The sequence below is a fragment of the Eulemur rufifrons genome, chromosome 20 (assembly GCF_041146395.1).
Source record: "Eulemur rufifrons isolate Redbay chromosome 20, OSU_ERuf_1, whole genome shotgun sequence".
NCBI classification, from domain to species: Eukaryota; Metazoa; Chordata; class Mammalia; order Primates; family Lemuridae; genus Eulemur; species Eulemur rufifrons.
In genome coordinates, this window is record NC_091002.1 from 47,985,027 (window position 1) to 48,005,320 (window position 20,294).

At 40.5% G+C, this 20,294-nt stretch overlaps 1 protein-coding gene across 1 annotated transcript in view; it reads left to right on the plus strand.

The window, feature by feature from the left end:
- RAB22A (RAB22A, member RAS oncogene family) overlaps positions 1-20,294 on the plus strand; it is a 50,610-nt gene that overhangs the window by 16,626 nt on the left and 13,690 nt on the right. Inside the window, exon 3 of the mRNA XM_069495579.1 lies at positions 17,209-17,290. Coding sequence (XP_069351680.1) covers positions 17,209-17,290 — 82 coding nt within the window. The remainder of the gene's footprint in view (positions 1-17,208; positions 17,291-20,294) is intronic.

Genomic DNA, 20,294 nt, shown 5'->3' on the forward strand with positions numbered 1-20,294 from the left:
TTGTTTATTCCTTCTCCTGGTTATAGATATCCAGGTTGTTTCCAGTTTTTGACTATTATGAATATAGATTCTGTGAACATTCATTTACAACTCTTTTTGTGGACATAGGTTGTCATTTCCTTTGGGTAAATAACTAGAAATACTATTGCTAGTTGATAGGGTAGATACACACATAACTCAATAACTTGACGAACAGTTGTCCAAAATAGTTGTATCATTTACTCTCCCACGAAGGGTGTATAGAGTTCCAGATGCTCTACATCCTCACCAGTATTTGGTGCTGTCTTTTTAATTTGTCATCCTGCTAGGTATAAAATGGTACCTTAATATGGTTTTTTTGTTTTTTGTTTTTTGTTTTTTTGAGACAGAATCTCACTCTGTTGCCCAGGCTAGAGTGCTGTGGCGTCAGCCCAGCTCACAGCAACCTCAAACTCCTGGACTCAAGCAATCCTGCTGCCTCAGCCTCCCGAGTAGGTGGGACTATAGGCATGTGCCACCATGCCTGGCTAATTTTTTCTATGTATATTTTTAGTTGTCCATATAATTTCTTTCTATTTTTAGTAGAGACAGGGTCTTGCTCTTGCTCAGGCTGGTCTCGAACTCCTGAGCTCAAAGGATCCACCCGCCTCGGCCTCCCAGAGTGCTGGGATTACAGGCGTGAGCCACCGCACCCAGCATTAATGTGGTTTTAATTTGCATTTCCTGGATGACTAATAATTTTAAGCATTTTTACAGGTGCTTACTTATCATTCATATGTCTTTTATGAAGTCATTGTTCAAGTCTTTTGCCCATTTTTAATTGAGTTTTTTGTCTTTTACTGATTTGCAGAAATTCTTTATATAGTCCAGATATAACTCTTGTCACATCTATTTATTGTGAATATTTTCTTCCATTTTGTGGCTTGCCTTTTCATTTTCTTAATGTCTTCTGATGAAGTTTTAATGTTAATGAACCCCATGGTATCAATTTTGTCTTTGATTCATGCCTTTTTTGCCCACCCTAAGCCTGCCTAAGGTCTCAAAGATATTCTCCTACAATTTCTTCTAGAATCTTCATAGTTTTAATTTTACACTTAGTTTTCTGATCTTATCTCAAATTAATTTTTCTATATTATGTGAAGAAGAAGTAAGGTTCATTATTTTCTCTTGTTAACAGTTATGTTAACATTATTTTTTGAAAGACTTTCTTTTCCCCATCGAATAGCTTTGGCACATTAGTCAAAAAATATAATATTGAGTCTTCTGATCAATGAACGTGGTATATCTCTCTCCATTTACTTAGGTCTTCTTTAATTTCTCTCTGCTTTGATGTATAGTTTTTAATTTGGAAGTGTTAAAAATATATTTGTTAAATTTTTTCCTACATATCCATTTTTTAGCTATTATAAATGGAATTGTATTTTTCTATTTTTAATTACAATTGTCTGTTACCATATATGGAAATATATAAACCTGTATACTTTAATCCTTTTAAATTCATTTATTAGTTCTAGGAGCTATCTTGTAGGTTCCTTAGGATTATTTATGTACATAGTCATGTTGCCTGAAAATAAAGACAGTTTTATTTCTTCCTTTCCTTTTAGTTTTTTCCATACCTTGTTGCACTAGCTAGGACCTCTAGTACAATACTGAATAAAAGTGGTGAGAGCCAACCACCCTTGCCTTTTCCCAGTCTCCTAGTGGGAAAACATTAAATATTGCATTAAGTTTGATGTTAGCTGTAGGTTGCCCATTATTAGAATGAGTAAGTTTTCTTCTGTTCTGGTTTGCTGAGTTTTTAGCAAAAACAGGTCCTGAATTTTGTCTTAATACTTTTTTGCATCTGTTTAGATGATTATATTGTTTTTCTTTTTTATTCTTTTAGTATGATGGATTACTATATGTTGCTGGATAACAGATTATCCTAGTATTTAGCAGTTTTGAAACAACAAACATTTATCATCGCACATTTTCTGTGGATCAGGAATTCGATTGGCCCAGCTCATATGGTTCTGTCCCAGGGCCTCTTATGGTGTTTCAATCAAGATGTCAGGCAGTGCCACAGTTATCTGAAGGCTCAGCTTCCAAGATGGCTCACTCACATGGCTATTGGCTGGACGCCTCAATTCATTAGTTTTTTGCCATGTAACCCTCACAACAAAGGAGCTAACTTTCCCCAGCGCAAGTGATTCAAGAGGGAGAGCAAGGAGGAGTTTGTAGTGTCTTTTATGACCTACTTTTAGAGGTCACCTACCATGGCTTCTGTTCAGTAGAAAGGAGTTACTAAGTAAATCCCCAACTCAAGGGGTAGGGAATAAGCTTCACTATCACTTTTAAAAGGAAGAATATTGAAAAAAGTGAATGGAATTATTGAATTTCAAAAGTTTAACTTTTCTTGCGGCATAATCTATATCTAATTGTAAGTAAACATCAGAGAAACATTTGACAAAACTACCGGCTTGTAATCTTCAAAAGTCTCAAAGTCCAAAAAGAGAGACTGAGAAAGCTGATCCTGATTGAAGCAGAGTAAAGAGTCCTAACAACTGTTAATAAATGCAACGTGATTTTGAACTGATGTTTTGCCAAAAGGACATTATTGGAGGAATTAGCAAAACCCATTTGGGTTCTGGGGCATAGGTAGTAGTAATGTGTCAAAATTTCACAATTTTGATGATCATATTCTGCTTATGTAGTACAATAATCACACTTGTAAAAAATGTACACTAACCTTCAAAGGTAGTGAGGCAACTTTACTATCAAATGGTTCAATATAAGTTGTATACTTGCAACTTTTCTAAACTAGTTGAGGAAAAATTCTTTGTGTTGTACTTGGAATTTCTCTGTAAGTTGGAGATTGTTTCAAAATTTGCAAAAATGATGGCTATTTCACTGTATTTTTCTTCTATGTCATTAAAAGACAACAGGGTATTTGATGTATTAAAAAAAAAAGTTATAACATTGTGATGTTGATGCCCTCTTTATGGGATACAAACTCTGCTAGCCCAGACTCCACCTCTTACTACCCCTGCAGGGGCACCCCTGACTCTGGTAAGGCTTTGATGCCCCATTCTGGCCATTGTGTCTCTCACCTGCCTCATCCCCCAGGAATACCTACCTGCTTGACCTATGAAATAGCAACTTTTGGACTAAATAATTTTTCACACAAGAAAAAAATGAGGAAGAACAAAAATAGTTTATTTTATACACACATTACCATTTCTATAGCTCTTCATTCCTTCCTATAGAATTAAGTTTTCATCTGATGTCATTTACCTTAAGTGTAAAGAACTGTTTTTTAGCATTTCATATATCATGGCTACTGGTGACACATATTCTCAGTATTTGTCTATCTGGTAATGTGTGCATTGCATCCTCACTTTTGAAGAGTGTTTTTGTTAGATGTAGATTGCTGGGGTTTTTTTTCTTTCAGTACTTTAAATATGTTATTCCATTATTTCCTGGCCTGCATTGTTTCTGTTGAGTGGCCTGTCATCATCCTTAACGCTGATCCCCATTATGTATTTTTTTATTCTCTGGATGCTCTTAAGGTCTGTTCTTTATCTTTTGTGTTTTAGCAATTTACTGTAATATGCTAAGTGTTCTGGGTTCACTGAATTTCTTGGATCTGAAATTTTTTTATTTTTACAAAATTTTGGACATTTGCCCCCATTATTTCTTTAAGTATTTTTTCTGCACCATTATCTTGCTCCACTTATGGGATTCCAATTATATATGTTAAACTAGATATTATGCCACAGGCCACTGAGGCTCTGGGTTGGTTTATTTTCCCCCCACTCCCATCTTTTTTCACTATTCTTTGGATCACATAATTTCTATTGATCTGTCTCAAGTTCCACTGATACTTCTACTGTGTCCCCAGTACAGTTGACTCTTCTTATCCATGGGGTCCACATTCATGAATTCAGCCAAGCACAGATCAAAAATTTTACGGGGGGAACAAAAAGATGGTTTTGTCTGTACTAAACACATGGAGACTATTTTTCTTGTCATTATTCCCTAAACAATACAGTGTAACAAATATTTACATAGCATTTACATTGTATTAGGTATTATAAGTAATCAAAAGACTATTTAAAGTATACAGGAGGATGTACAGCAGTTATATGCAAATACTACACCATTTTTTTAATAAGGGACTTGAGCATCTGCAGGTTTGGGTATCTGTGCAGGGTCCTGGAACCAATCTGTTGTAGATGCCGAAGGATGACTGTATTCTGTTCAGCGTATCTAGCTTTTTTTTTTTTTTCCATTTCAGATACTGTCCTTAATTCTAGAATTTCCATTTGGTTCTTTTTTATGTTTTGTATGCATAGGTTCCCTGTCTGCTCACTCAGTATTACTTTATTTAAGTTTGAAATAGCTATTTTTATGATCCCTACGTACTAATTCCAACATCTGGATCATATCAGGATCTATTACTATCTACTGTTTTTTTTCTCTTGACCTTGCATCACATTTTGTTTGTATCTCTAGTAATTTTTTATTGTATGCTAGACACTGCAGAAGATATGTTGCAGAGGTTTTAGATTCTCTTCTGCTGAAGAGTACAGTCTCATTTTAGCGGAAAGTTAAATAATGGGCTAATCATCTTGAACTTGTGGGAGCTTTGGTTTATACTTTGTTCATGGGTTCCACAGTAGACCCAGTAGAAGGATCAGTTGAACTTAAGACAGATCAATAAAAATTATGTAATCCAAAGAATAGTGAGAAAAAGATGGGGCTGGGGGTAAAACAAACCAACCCAGAGCCTCAGTGGCCTGTGGTATAATATCTAGTTTAACATATATATAATTGTAATCCCATAATTGTTCAGATGTCCAAGCAGTAGTGTTCAAGTGTTGCCTAATGACAAATCCTTATATCTGGGACATTGTCTTTATTCTAAGATATATCTTGCCTAAGTTGTCATTCAAGGTGTTCGGTGAGCCTCTGTGACTTGGCAGCATTTAAACTTGCAGCTCTTCTCCCCTGCACTTGGGACCAGCTAAATTCTCTGCTCAGCTTTTTTCAGCCTTCCAGCTGTTGCTGTCTGTTAGCCTCCTTGGAGTCTCCCCAGTTGCATGTGCAATTTAGGAGTCAGCTGTGGATTTGAGAGGAGTTTAGATTATTACTTTCTTTCTTTCTACTACATTTCAGCCACATAGTCCTTCTTCCCAAATTCCTGATATTTTCTCCCAACTCAAGGCCTTTGCATTTACTGCATTTCTCTTTTTGAAATGTTCTCTTCCTTCTAGACACTTGAATGGTTGGATCGTCTTACTTTTTAGGGTTCATCCAAGAGGTTTTCCCTGCCATCCTATCTCAAATTACCACCACAGTCACTATCACCACACAGTGTTTTATTTTCATAGTAGGTATTAAAATCTATTATTTGTTTACTTATTGTCTCTTCTCATCACTCCAATATAAGTTCTGTAAGAAGAAGAACCTTATCTGAAATTATCACAGCTGTCTCTTCAGCTCATAATAGGTAGTACTCAGTAAAAAATTATTCTCAGCCAGGCATGGTGGCTCACGCCTGTAATCCTATTACTCTGAGAGGCCAAGGCAGGGGGATCACTTGAGCTCAGGAGTTCGAAACCAGCCTGGCAAGAGAGAAACCCCGTCTCTATCAAAAATAGAAAAATTAGCTGCGCATGGTGGCATATGCAGGTAGTCCCAGCTACTTGGGAGGGTGAGGCAGGAGGATGACTTGAGCCCAGGAGTTTAAGGTTGCAGTGAGCTATGATGACACCACTGCACTCTAGCGACAGTGCCTGAGGAAAAAAATTGTTCTTTAAGATTTTCATAGTTGTATACATTTATTGTCTGTATTTACCAGTCTCTTCTTTACTACCGACCCTCTTACCAACTTTTGCCCCCATTATTATACTGAAACACCATTATTGTAGAGGTTAACATCAACTTGTGAATAACCAAATATAATCTACAGATTGTTTTTTATTATACTTGTTCTTTCTAGAAGTATCTGACATCATCTTTATATCCTCTTTTTTTTTTTTTTTTTCTTTTTAATTCTCTTGTTCCCTGGGATCCAGTTCTGATTCTCCTTTCTTCCTCTTGGAGCAGTCCTCCTCCTTTTGTTTCTCCGCTTCAGTCTCTACCCCTAAAATGCTGACAGTGAGGATTTCTGTGTCTTCCTAGGTGATTTCATTCACTGTCACAGCTTTGAGGGCCATTTTTCTCCAGTGACTCCAAATGACCACTTTCAACACAGAGACACCTAAGACTCCACATATCTACCACTGAACTCCCTTCCACCCTCTCATCCCCAAAGACCTTGTCCTGCCTTGTCAATAAGGAACAGTGAACAAGTCCATGATCGCGTGTAAATTGGCACAACCACTATGATGGTCAACTTGGTAAAGTCCATCAAAATATAAGTAGTAATGATAATGATGTACTTTTATATTCTTTAAATGTAATAACTCAGTCCTTGAAACAACCCTCTGTGCTTCCAATTCAGATATAAAAGTCTCGAGATTGTCATTCTCATCCAAACAAAACAAATAAGGTAAAGTGTTTAAAAGCCCATTAGATAGCTGAACACACAAGAAAACATAAATGAACTAAACTTCAGAAAGTGGTAGGCCATTTAGAAGAGATCCCTGGTTGCTCTTCTCCTCTACTGAAACAGGGACAGAGAGACTCTGCCACAGATGGGGAGCATGTGGGCAGTCGACTGCAGAGACTTGAGGTGGGCTAGGTGAGCTCAGAGCAGCCTCTCCACAGGAATTCCTGCCTTCACTGGACGTAGGGTGATATTTAATAGCAGCCGAGGCACAGCAATTGAGGGTTAGAAATAAAAATCAAAGAGAATTCTTCAAAATCCTGATCCAGTTCACTGATCCTCTCCTTGGCTGTGTTCAGTGTGCTATTAAGCTCATCTAATAAAATGCCCATTTAAAGTCAGGTAGACAGAAAGTATCTAAACTGAAACACAACGAGAAGGAAAAAGATTAAAAAAGAAAAGACATCCAAGATTTGTAGGATACTGTCAGTCTCTCATACACACATCTGGCTTCCCAGAAAGAAAGGAGGAGAAAGGAAGAAATGAAGAATTCAAGAGATAAAGGGCAAGAACGTTCCAAAAAAACTGATAGAAGTCATCAGTGTATAAATCTAAGACTATCTGCTGACTCCAGGGAGGATAAGTTAATACGAAACAAAGCACAGCCTAGGCATGTTACAGTCAAAGTGCTGAAAACCAAAAATACAGAGCAGATCTTAAAAGCAATCCAAAGAGGTATTAAAAAAACATGTTATATGCGGGAGAACAATGATAAGAATTATCATTGACTTATTAGAAACAGTGAAGGCCAGAAGACAATGATAGGGTATCTCTAACGTAGTTTAAAACAAGCAAAAAGCAAAAAAGCCCTGCCAATCAAGAATTCTATATCCAGCAAAAACTTTCTTGAAAAATGAAAGTGAAATGAAGACATTCTTGGAGAGACGAAAGCTGAAAAAATTTGTCTACAGCAAGTCCGTATTACAAGAAATACTAAAAGAAATTCTAAAAAGGCTGTTGGCTTTTAAAACAAAAACAATTATGTTTATGACTAAGAAGTTAAAGGCAACAGGAGCGCAGTAGGTGAGAGGAGAATATGTAGAATTAGGCTGGTGAAGTCTTATGTTGTTCATGAAATAGTATTTTATCATTTGGGAATAGACTGAAATTTAAAGATACATACTGTAATCTCTAGAGAAGGCATTGAAAAAATAGACACACACAAAGAGTTATAGCTAAAAATCCAATATAAGAAATAAAATAGAATACCCCCCAAAAATCAATCTATCCAAAGAAGGCAGAAACAGGGGAGCAGAGAAACAAATAACCAAAATGGGACAAATACCAAAATGGGACAAAACTTGCCATATAAATAATTACATCAAATGTCAATTTTCTTATTTCTAGCATTTATATTTTTAGACTTCATGGTTTGCCTAGGATAAGGACAAGAATTAACTGGAAATGGGTATGAGGAAACTCTCTGATAATTGGAAATGCTGTTTATCTTATTTTGGACAGTGTTATGCAAGAATATGTTATATTTTTATAGACTCCAAGATATATTGTAAAAAATATTATGATGTCTATAAGAGTTTTACTTATTTTTTCCTTCTTTGTACCTTTTCTCCTTTTTTGGCTTTATTGTATTGGCTAGACCCTCCAATACAATGTTGAATAGAAGTGTAAGAGCACACACGCATGCCTTATTCTTAGTAACAACCAAAATGTTGGCAAGAATGTGGAACAACTAGAACTCTATAAATTTCTGATAGTAGTATAAAATGATGTAACTACTTTGGAGAAGTCTTTTCTGTTTTCATGTTAAGTTAAACATACTTCTCCCCTATGACTCAGAGCTACACCGTTAGGTATTTACTCAAGAGAAATGAAAATACATGTTTACAAAAAAACTTGTACAAGAAATGTTTGTAGCAGCCTTATTCATAATAGCCAGACACTTGAAACAACTGAGACCCCTCAACGTAAGAATGGGCAAAACGTGATAATAGTCCTGCAATGTAATACCATCTAGCAATTAAAAAAAAATGAGCTACCAGGCAATATAGATGAATTTCAAAAACATTGTTAAAGAAGCTAGACACAACAGAGTACATATTTTGATTCCATTTATATGAAATCTGAGAACAGTTAAAACTAATCTATATCTATGAAGAAGTCAGAAATGATTTGCCTATGGTAGGAGTTATGAAAATGCTGTTCATCTTATTTTGGGCAGTAGTTACATGAAAACATGAGATGTCAAAACTCGTTGAACTGAAAACCTACACTCTGCATTTTATTGTACATTATACCTCAATAAAATATGTGTAATTTTGTAAAGCTTTGTGTTGTAGGTACTGAAGTTATTCCTAGTTTTCAGATGAGAGAACTGCGGTATAGAGAGGTTAATTGACTTGCCTACTGGTGCGTAGTTGGTGTGCAAAACTGATAAACAGAGCTGGGTGGTCTGCCTTGACCGTCTGCACTGTTCGCCAGTGTGGTGCTGTCTCATACCCTTTGGTCCAGCAGTTCCACTTCTGGGACTTTATCCTACAGATAAACTCATATAAGTTCCAAACAACAGATTAATAATTGTACAAGGTTAGTACTTGTAGCATTGTTGATTAGTAGGGGTCCGATTATATCAATTATAATGCAAGTACTCAATATAATACAGTAAAGGAAAAAGACCAGCTTAAGAAAACTGTATACTTGTATTGGATGATCTCCTAGGTGTAGTATAAAGTGAAAAAACCAAAGGTATGTAGTGTATGTTACCATCTGTGTTTTTTAAAAAAAAAAAAAAAAGAGGATACAGGGAAAACTGTGTATATACATGTGCTTTATAGATCTAAAGTGTTGCTGAAAGGAGACCTAAGAAACTACTAAGATCGAGTTTCCAGGGAGAGGAATTGGATGGCTGTAAAAAGTAAGAGGGAGACATTTTAGTCTAACCCCGTTTTGTACAATTTTGATATTAAACTATATGAATGTATTACCAATTCAGAAAAGTAAGGAATACAACTACAATTTGGAAATGACTGAAATAGTTCATCACACACGTAATTGCCTAAACTGACAGAAGCCTGCCATAGACTTGCTGAGAACTCTCCCTTTCCCTCACTCTAGTCAGTACCTTGTGGCTTTTGTGCATCAGTCTTAAACTGTCCCTTTTGTCCCTTCCTAACAAAACTACCCATCTTTCTGCAGGTTCATTTCCAGGGGCCACTTAACTTGCTTCCATCCTTGCTATTCTTTTTTATTCTGTTCCCTCTGTCTTGCCTGTGCTTTCATAGTGCTGAATATTCCCCAATTTTTGTCTGCATGTCTGTCTACTTCTACTCTGGAAGATTTTTAAGAGTAGAGATCCAGCTCATTCATCCATGGGTTATTAAGGGCCTGGCATCTGGGAAGGGGACCCCAAAGGTGTGTTGCCTGCTTGTAGGGTTTACTTTCTAGAATGGATCTGATGGCATCATCCCTTCCTTCCCTCCTCAGTGGCTCCCCTTCACTTTTAGCCATCTTTTCCAAAACATCATATATGAGATGATTTTAGGTGGTACACAGATGAACGAATGCTTCTTTTTCTTTCTTTCTTTCTTTTTTTTTTTTTTGAGACAGTCTCACTCTGTTGCCCAGGCTAGAGTGCCCTGGCATCAGCCTAGCTTACAGCAACCTCAAACTCCCGGGCTCAAGCGATCTTCCTGCCTCAGCCTCCGGAGTAGCTGAGACTACAGGCACGCACCACCACACCCAGCTAATTTTTTCTACTTTTTAGTAGAGACGGGGTTTCATTCTTGCTCAGGTTGGTCTCAATCCCCTGACCTCAAGCGAGCCTCCCACCTCAACCTCCCAGAGTGCTGGGATTACAAATGAGCCACCGCGCCCGGCTCAACAAATACTTCTTAATTTGTATTGTTAGGTTCTTATTGTCTCTTGGGAAAAATAAAACTAGTTCATGAAACCTGTGAGTTTTTAATTTTACCAATATTATTGCTTAAACAAGGCTCAGTTTAAAAAGTGATTTTTTGGAAATATTCAGTAGTAATACAAATGAAGCACTGGCTTCTGGGGAGATGCTGGCTTGCAAGAAACAGGGCCTCACACCAAGGGGGCGCTTGTCACCACCCTTCTTCACCAGGTGTCCCCTGCCTGCCTTGAGCCTTTTCTATGGTCACCTAACTGCATTCACCACCCTACCCACCCCGTGTGACCCTGCATAATGACCAGACTGTTTCTGGCATGTTCACAGTTCTGTTCTCTGCTTTGATTCCTGCTGGTGCTCTTCGTGAAACGTGACTCCCCTTGGGTCCTCACCCCATCTGCTAGGCAAACTCCCTCCTTAACTTGCTGGTTGAGCTCACGCTTTATTACTTCTCTGATTTGTTTCTTCTTGCTGGTATAACAAATCACAGCAAACTGAGTGGCTTAAAAGAACATACATTTATTCTTTACAGTTCTAGAGGCAGAAATGCAAAATCACTTTCACTGGCTTAAAGTCAGGGTGTTGGCAGAGGTAGTTTCTTCCAGAAGCTCTGAGGGGAGAATTATTTCCATACCTTTTTCAGCTTCTAGTGGCTTGTGGCCTCTTCCCCCAAGGCTCATCTCTGCATTCTCCACGTCCGTTTTCACATCGCCTTCTCCTCTGGTTCTGACTCCTCCTGCTCCCACATGAGTAATCCAGGAGCCTCTCCCCATCTCAAGCTCCTTAGCCTAAGCACCTTGCCATGTAAGGTAACCTACTCACAGGTTGGGGGTGGGGAGGCGTTACTCAGCCTCCACACCTGCCATTGCCACTCCTGGGTACTTGAACTTGGCTTTGCCTCTGTGTTCCCATGCTCTCTGTCCATCCTTCAGTTATCTCATAGATTATTTGCCTGTAATTATGTGCTTACCTGAGCAGTACCCCCAATGTGAGCCTCTCGAGAGCAGTGATGACATCTTGCCCGCCTAGTGTTCCTGCCACATGGTAGAAGCCCAAGTGTTGGAAGGAGTGACAAGACTGCCCCATGCAGGGTGGCACTGTGGTTCAGAGCACAGGCATGGGTCTCGATGTCCATGCCTGGATTGTCGGGCCTCGGATCCAAGCTGTCCCACTCTAGCTCTGTCTCCTCGTGTTCTCATCTGTAAAATGGTGATGAAGAATCGAAGCCCACCTAGAGGCTCACAGTAAGGATCAAATGGGGTCACACGTGTGAAAGTATGAGAAGAGTCCCTAACAGTAATGAACACTTAGTCAAGGCAGCTAGTTTTGTCATTGTAATTGTTGATTTTTATTGTTTATGATCTGAAAGTGTATACATTTTTGTAAGTTATTCTTGACAAACTTAGGAAAGGGGAGGCTCTTTGTTATTTAGTTATCTTTATATTTAAAGAAACATTTTCCTTATCTTAAATATTTTCCAAAAGGTTTTTAGACTATAGGACAAATAATGTATAAAGTAATAAAGGATTTGCTTGGGATGACCATGAACCTGTGGAACAGGTCTGTTGTTCACCCTTCTGGTTTAAGTAGTTGGTGAATGCTTAGAAGAAAGCACCGTGCACAGTGATACGTTAACCCTTAGATCTCAGTAGCCTAAGAGGTGGTAGAGTTTAAAGGAAGGGCTAAAGATATGTGTGACTGGGATGCACGTAAGTTACTGAATTTATGGAATCTCATGAGATTTCTGGCTTTTTGCTGCTCGTCCAACATAAGACACACGCACCGTTATGTTCAGCTAACCCTCAGTGAGCAAGTGGCAAGTTTCTTGCACCATTCTAAACCTGCCTGAAGGCCCGTTGGTATCTCTGTTACAGGAACTACCAGATGTTACGTACCTTTGGTCTTTTTATGTCTTGATCTTGGTATTCAGCTGTATTTCTATCAGTATCTATAACCTAGAGATCCAAGTGTTGTTTGCATGAGATTTAGAGTGTTTAGCAGTTATGGTCCTTTGTTAATTTTAAAATGTACTGAATTGTTCATCCTGAAAAGGTATTATATACCATTATGAAGATGACAGCATTCCATGTGCCGTGCAGTGAAAAGAATGTGCAGTAACGAGAGGCACTTGAATGCAATGTCAGAGCACATCTATATTCCAAGAGAGCCAAACAAGTCTATTGCAGTTAAAGAAAAGAAATTTTTAAAACACCTAGTAGCAAGTATTTTCATTGGAAACACGTACTCTGACCAAATATCGTGACTATTTGGTGTGCATGAAAGTCATATTTTTAGAATGTCATGAAAAATGGAGAAGTATATGAAAGGCGTTCTAGCTTTAGGAAATAATGCTAGTAGGGATTTTAGATTAAAGAGGTAATAAGATCTGCCTAGGCAGAGTGAAGAGAGACAGTTTAGTAGTGAAAAATAAGGTTATCAGACAAGTAAATGGCAGGCTGGAAAATAAAAATGTATCATTTGAATGGCAGGGAGCCATTGCCTGTTTTTCAAAAAGCAAGATATTGAAGTTATCGTACCCTCTGCATCATTTAACTTGAACGTTAAAAGAGTGATCCTGGAGTTCAAGTGACAATGGGAGGGAAAAATTGTAGTTGTCCCACTCAAAGATTAGGGTCCAATTTATGAATTTATCTCAGTGGTTGAGGTTCAAGTGTAGATTAAATATAAAATAAAGAACCAGACAGCTCTCCTACAAAATTGGATGCAAGTAACAAAGGACAATGAATAGTTGCAGGCTAGTTTCTGTTCTGTGAAAGGCAGACATAATGTTGTATGACTGAGAATTTGGAATTTGGGACGATTGTGGAGGTGGAGTGGAAATAAGCCCTGTTGTCACCATGTTAAGTGCGAGATCATGATGAAGTATCTAGATTGCATAGTTAAACTAAAACCAATCAGATTTAGAACAGTGCTGTGCTCAACAGACGAAGACCTGAAGCCATAGGAAGAAATTCATGGTTGAGTCCTGCCAAGAGGCCTTCTGCCCAGGGCCAGACAACAAACAGGCAGCACCCCTCCTGAGCCTAACCCTGAGTCCAGCAACAGAGGAGAACCAAATCCAGATGCTGAGGGAAAGGAAATGGTTCTTACCCAAGATTTCAATCTCAAAAAATCAACAAAGATGCCCATTGCTATAAAGAAACATTGTGGGGCTGGGGGGAGGAGAGGTGAGAGAGTTGGTCATCTTACCTGGCTATACCTGAGCTGGGACCTGGAGGTGGGAAAGAGTTCCTGATTCAAACATGAGTAAGTGGCAGAGAGACCCTACGTAAAGTACCATGACTTCTATCTTAGCAGAATTCCAGAGGTCTGAGTGATGGAGGGACACAGTGGCTCTTTGCTGCAACTTCTGGGTTTTGCTTGTTGCCTCTTGGCTAGGATAGGGGTTGGAGTTGATGACTGAGCAGGAGAAGGCAGGAAAGACATTCCCTGGGCATAGTCAGCCCTGTGCTGCTTAAACTACTTGCCTGGAACCCGAGAGGCCACACCTCTTGCTACAGATAAAGAGCAAAAGTCTCCTTTCATCTCACCTCTTTCCCTCCACTGCAGTGGTGTTTCTCACCTTCGGCTTCAGGACATGCTTGGCCAAGACTCCCTAGAACTGCTAGAGTAATAGGCAGCTAAGTAGCTTGTGCATAACGTGATAAACGTTTTTTTAGAATTCTAGGATAGCAAGGAGGAGGAAGATGAAGAAGATATCCCTATTATAGAGGAAGAGCTAGGGCATGGTCCCTACCCTCATGGAGTTTACCGTTCTCATGGGTGAATTAGACATTGAACAGGAGAATTTAAAATTAAAAAAAAAAAAAAAAACATAAATAGCTAATCAGACATTGTGGCAGGTGCTCTGATACGTTAGGAAACGGAGTTGGGCAATTGCCTAGTTTGGGTGGATGGCACAGGTGTCTGGGATCATTGATGCTTGAGCTGAGACCTAAAGGGTAAGGAGCATCTGGCTGGGGGAGAGCCAGTGGGAGAGCGTTCAAGGAAAAGGAGTGGTCAGTGGGAAGGTAGACACAGGGACACTTTGAAGGATTTGAACCTGGGAGGAGGAGACCAGCTTAATGACTGCAGTGGCCCACGCAGGATGTGCTGGGGTCATGAACCAGGGCAGCAGTGATGCATGAGCCAAAGAAGAGGCATCTCTGACTCAGCCAAACTCAAAAAAGTGGAAATAACAGCTAGTGTGAACAGAAATTTGTCTGCTTTCAAGCTGGGAGTATTGACTGGGGAGCTTATTGGGAGTCTTCTGGCTTATAACCTCTGTTTTCTCTGAGAAGGCTGAAACAAGCTGTGGTCCTGAAGAAGAGGGTAGCAGGAAGTGGTAGAGAGCTGGAAAGGAGGCGTGAGAATGGGGCCTAATTGCTATGTGGGATGGGAGAAGGCCCAAGAGGCAGACCCAGCTGGCACAGGGTAGAATCTCCATGGTGGTCCACATGGCTATGTGGCTTTCCTCCAGCAAGGCCACTGCCCTACGATTAGGTGAAGGAAGCAGGTATAGAGGCTGTTGGGGCTTGTCTGGGTGGTTGAGAGAAGACAGGTAAGATGCTAAAGAATCAGCATTGTCGACAAGTGAGGCTGGTGATAAAAGGACAAGAAGCCAACAGATGTGGACATAGACCTAAGAAGACCTCATGGTAGACAGGAAGGAGGCATGGTGAAAGTGACAATAGGGGAGAGCTGGAAGGGTGGTCCAGGGCCAGAGACAGGGAGTTGGGTTTAATCTTTTAAGGCACTTTAATTACATCACAGTTGCCAGTTTTCTTTCTCCTGACTCAGTAATAAGTCAGTAATAAGTAATGTTTTCATTAAAGGGAAATGGTTGGCAGGTAGGTTGAACTTTGGTGAATTCTGATCCTATAATGAAACATTTCCTTTTAATTATTGCATATACCTTTCTCAGCTTTTTGTCTACTTGAAGCATATTTTTTCTCTTGTCCTTTGAGCAGCCAAAATGGATGTGTTGGATGTGTTGGCTCTGTTAATAGGCTTCTGTTGGATGCCTGTTGTCACTCTTAAATGTAACACCACAGCCATAATTGATGGAGGGTTGAGTTGCAAGCTTTTAGGACTAATTGCAAAGTCTAAACTAAAACATTTCCTGGAGCTGCCTTTAAATAATAATAACAATACCTTGTATAGATGTAGTGCTTTACAATTTACAAAGCACTTTCACATACATCATCTCATTTAATCTTCACAATAAACAATGCTTTTTGAATGCTTAGATCTTTCCTAAGTGAGAAATCATGTTGCACGTCCTGATTTAATCATAGTGAGTCACCAAAAGTTCTTGATACAATAACCATTTATCGAGTACCTTCTGTGCACAAAGCACTTTACTAAGGATACCGAGGGGTAAATTTTCAATAAATAAATGTCCAATAAATATGATCCTGCTCCTAATTCATTTTTCCCTTCCTCGTTGCAGTCACTATTTTGGAGGCTACTTGCTGTGCCATAAATTTATATAAATACTGCCAGGAATTCATTGTATCAGAGTTGAAATTTTGAAAACTAAGGATTCTGATACTTGTCTAAGTTCAGTGATTTGTCAGAAAGTCATTGTATTTTAACTTGCACTTTTTTAAAGATTATCTGTTACTTGAATCTCAAGAAAAATATTTCGAGCTCTCAGCATATATGAAAATGCCACCCATTGAGTTCATTATGGTGATTGGGGTGATTAGGGTACAACTTGGCTCTTGACCCCAGAAGACTTATCATCCAGTAGAGAAGAAGACATGGTCATCCTCTGAGTTCTGCGAGCCAGACTGGGATGCACTGAGGAGACTGGGAGACTAAAGACTTCCTAGGAGGCTGCCCTCTAGGTGAGGTGGGAAATGGAAGGTAGTATTGGAGCCAGGCCCAGGACAGAACTCCTGAACCTGTGTCCTAGAGCCCCCAGAGTGTCCAGGCGTGTGCTCTGGGCCACTGTGGCTCCTCAGAATATGCAGGCTTTGAGGTCCAGCTCAAGATCCTCCAAAACATATGGAGCCCCCAAAGTAATAGAAACCCTGCCATTGAAGCCCCCTGGACAGAGTGGCTCTTGGAGTGAGTGGTGTGACCTGCAAACCATGATTCATTCCCCATCAAGGGCTGGATGAGGCCCTGAGGGCTGATGTTGAACTTCGGCTGAGAACCCCATTTTGTCAAGGAAACACAAGTGGTCATCGGGGGTGCTGATAATGAATCAGGTCACCTTGTTACAGCTGTTACTTCTCCAGCTGTCTTCCTGCTTGTTTGGCATCTTAATTTTATTAATTCTGGTGTTAACACTCATTCTCACTCAGCTATTTATGTGGGCATGTGGTTTGGGAATTGGGGGAGAACAAACCCAAGTGGCCTAATTTTTTTTTTAACTAGTGCACACATTTCCTGGATACCCTGCTTTTTCAGAAAGTTTTCCCACGATAACATCGTTTTAAATAACAGCTTCTATGTTTTACAAGGGAGGCTCATGTCTGGATTGCCAAACTGTCTCTTGGTTCTTTTGATATGGAACTTAGACAATCAAAAGCCCAAGAACTTCTCCTTCTTTGTGTTGGGCAGATGTGCCTACTGCTTTATTTTGACAGAGAATATGCAGCCAGCATCTGAGCATCCCATAAATACTCCAGAGAGGAACACGATTAGGATTTAGTGTGGAGCTGGGAGTTTGAACATTAAGTCTAAGTGATGTTTCCGACTGGGGCTGGAAACGTGCTTTACATAATTGTATTCTGATTATTTAGGTCTCTCTTTATAGGGCATCTTTTATGACCAAGACTGTCCAGTACCAAAATGAGCTACATAAATTCCTAATCTGGGATACAGCTGGACAAGAACGAGTAAGTCACTCTTTAATTTACTCTGTTTTTCTGAGGCCCAAATGAAAGCTCCAACTAAACTGTCAATGTCCCTGTCATCTCACGCAACTCACTTCTCTTCTGTGCACTGGAGACACATTTATTTCTATTTGCTAGGCCAGCCTTTTTCTTTTCAATTAGAGCCACAAAGTCCACTGATGGAGAAAGTGATAATGGGCACTGAGGGCATTTTTATACTTTGGAGTGTCTTAAAGTAAATGCTGACTAACAGGCCTGATAAAATCCCACTCAGAGCATTGTGTGTAGTTTGGGGCTCCATCCTCTAGTTAGAGATATATAAAAGAAGTAGTAGTAGAAAGGGAGAGTTAAGCACAACTCATTTATAGCCACCTGTTAACAGCTAAAGAGGGAACTTTACAATGTATAAAGTTTGAGATTTAAGTGAAAAGGATGAGCTAACACAGTGCAATTGATACTTAGTAAATGCCTGATGATAACATTGACCGTGATGCTTATCCATTTAAAGAAGAGCCTGAATCAGAAGTGGGGCCTGGCCACAGCAGCACAGTGTTGAAGAGATTTGGGGAAGCCTTCCCAAAGTCAGAAAGGGGCAGGAAGGCAGGGGAAGGGGACAGACACATGCCTGCTGCTTCATCTTCCTTCTGGGTACTAAAGCTGATTTCCCTACCCAGGTGCCTCTGACAGCCACCCCATTATTCAGCTGCTGTTTAATTTTGTTTTCAAACAGTACTATCCAAACAGCACAGCTGATGGATGCACAGTGCTATCTTAAGCTCTTAAAAGTATACCAGAAGTAATCAGGAAAAATAGTCTGTCATCACGGTCTTATCTAAGACAACATAGATACTGTGTATGGTATAAAATCTGACAAGAATCATCACAGACGAATGGAGGGAAAGAAAACAAGCCATTAGTGTTGTCCTAGACATAAACGCCATGCATTTGTACAGATTTCATGGTTGCTCCTGTTTTTAATGCTGGGTGCCGTGCCCCTGCCCAGTTACTCATCGGAGATACTTCAGCTACTGTCTTCCATCCCCCACTTCTCTCTTTTGCTTGTGTTGTGCATCTACAATGGAGCATTTAGGACAGCTAGACCTTTGCCAGCCATCCCTCTTCCACCTTTCAGAAGTGCTGCCTAACACAGGGTCCTCCTGGATATATCTGTACACATAGCCCTGGGGTCGGTCCTATTAGCCACAAACTCATTTGGCTCTTCCTCCTAGTAATATATGTACCTTCCCAAGTTTCAGTTACCCCCTCACATATATTTGATGAAACAGCAAAGCCCTCATCATAAGAAACATGCTATAACATACATTCCATTATGCTTTGAATCAGAGCCTGTTCTGGTATAAACAGTGATATATAATAACATCTCTTTTTTCTGGAACCTGAAAACAGAATCCCCCAAGAGAGTATGCCTCTCCCTTTCTGCTGGCATGGTGGTGAGAGTCGGTGAAGTTTTGTGATTAGCCAGTTTGCCTGTCTCTTGTTTTTCCCACTTCTAATAGGTTCCACAGTTAGAGATGCAGTTGCTCTGAGAGGCAAAGCTGCTTCTGCCCCACCTGAAGCATCGTCATGCAGCCCAGAGCTGCACAGGAGATGTTCTTGGGGCCAGGCCACAGGCCAGGGGCACTGACCAGGCGGCCCTGCACTGGGGAGACAGGAGAGGAGCACCACCTGGCAGCACTCGCTCCAGCCAGTTGTTGCTGGGCAAGAGCACATGTCCAGGGTAGCCAGATGGCAGTGCTTACAAAAAGCTAAACATCTGACAGCTAATCACAAATGGTTTGAAATGCTGAGAGGATTGTGTGAAACACATCTGTGAGCCTGTTCTGGGTCAAAGACTGCCCGTTTGTCCTGGGCAAGGCATTCAAGGCCCTGAATGTGCCAACTGCAGCCAGACTCTCCATTTTTACCTCCTCCCACCAGTCTGTCCTCTAGCACCAGACTGCTTGTAGTTCTCCCTCATGCCATACAGTTTCACACCCCCGTGCCCTTCTCCCACCTTTTGCCTGGAAAACTATTCGGCTTTTAAGACCTACCTCTGATGTCACCTATAGGGAGGTTTTCCTAACCATCCTGCTGTTCTCTGTTGCGTAAGCACTTTGCCATACACCCATGTTGCTCATACCTGAATCTGGATGTTGCCTTGGATTCCTCACTCACCCTGATTCCTCCATACTTGCTCCAGCAGGGTATCTGACAACCCTGTTTTCTAAATATATCTCAAATACATTCACTTCTCTATCTCCACTCCCAGCACCCTGCTCACAGCTACCTTCAACTTCACCGAGTATTCCCATGGCTTTCTTATTTGGTCCCCCCGCTTTCCCTCCACCCAGCCCTGACCCATGACACTTCTCCTCACAGGACCAATAGGAACCTCTTGAAAACATAAAGCAGACCCTATTATCTTCCTGCTTAACACCCTTCAGTGACTGCCCACTGCCCCTCTCATCAGAGTCACGTTATGAACAGAAGCCTGCAGAGCCCCCCGTGACGTGCTCCACCTTCTCTCCTCAGTGCCCTCTTGGGCCCTCCTCTGTGTCCATGTCCTCCAGCACTTCTTGCCCAGGCCTTCACACACATTCTTCCTTCTCCCTAGAACTTTCTCTTCCCTCCACTCGAGCATGGCCAGCTGGCTACCTTACCACCCCTTTGGCCTCAGGTTAAATGCTACATCCTTGGAGTTGTCCCTAACCCCGCTGTGCCTAAGCAGGGGCCCCATTTCATTTTTCATCACTACCTTTACTAATTTTCCTCAGAACACTTGTTATAAGTTGTAATTAGATGTCTGCCAACTTACCTTCATTCACAGTCTCCGTCCCCCACCCTCAGACTGCAGACTGTATACTGCCAGAGCTGGGACTACACTGTCGTGCTCAGTGCTGGATTCCCAGTGATGGCACAGCGCCTGCTGTAGATACTGGGTGGGTGAATCCGCAAACGAACTCTTAGGGGCAGTCCTCTGTTTCCTGAACAGTCTTTGATTGCCCTC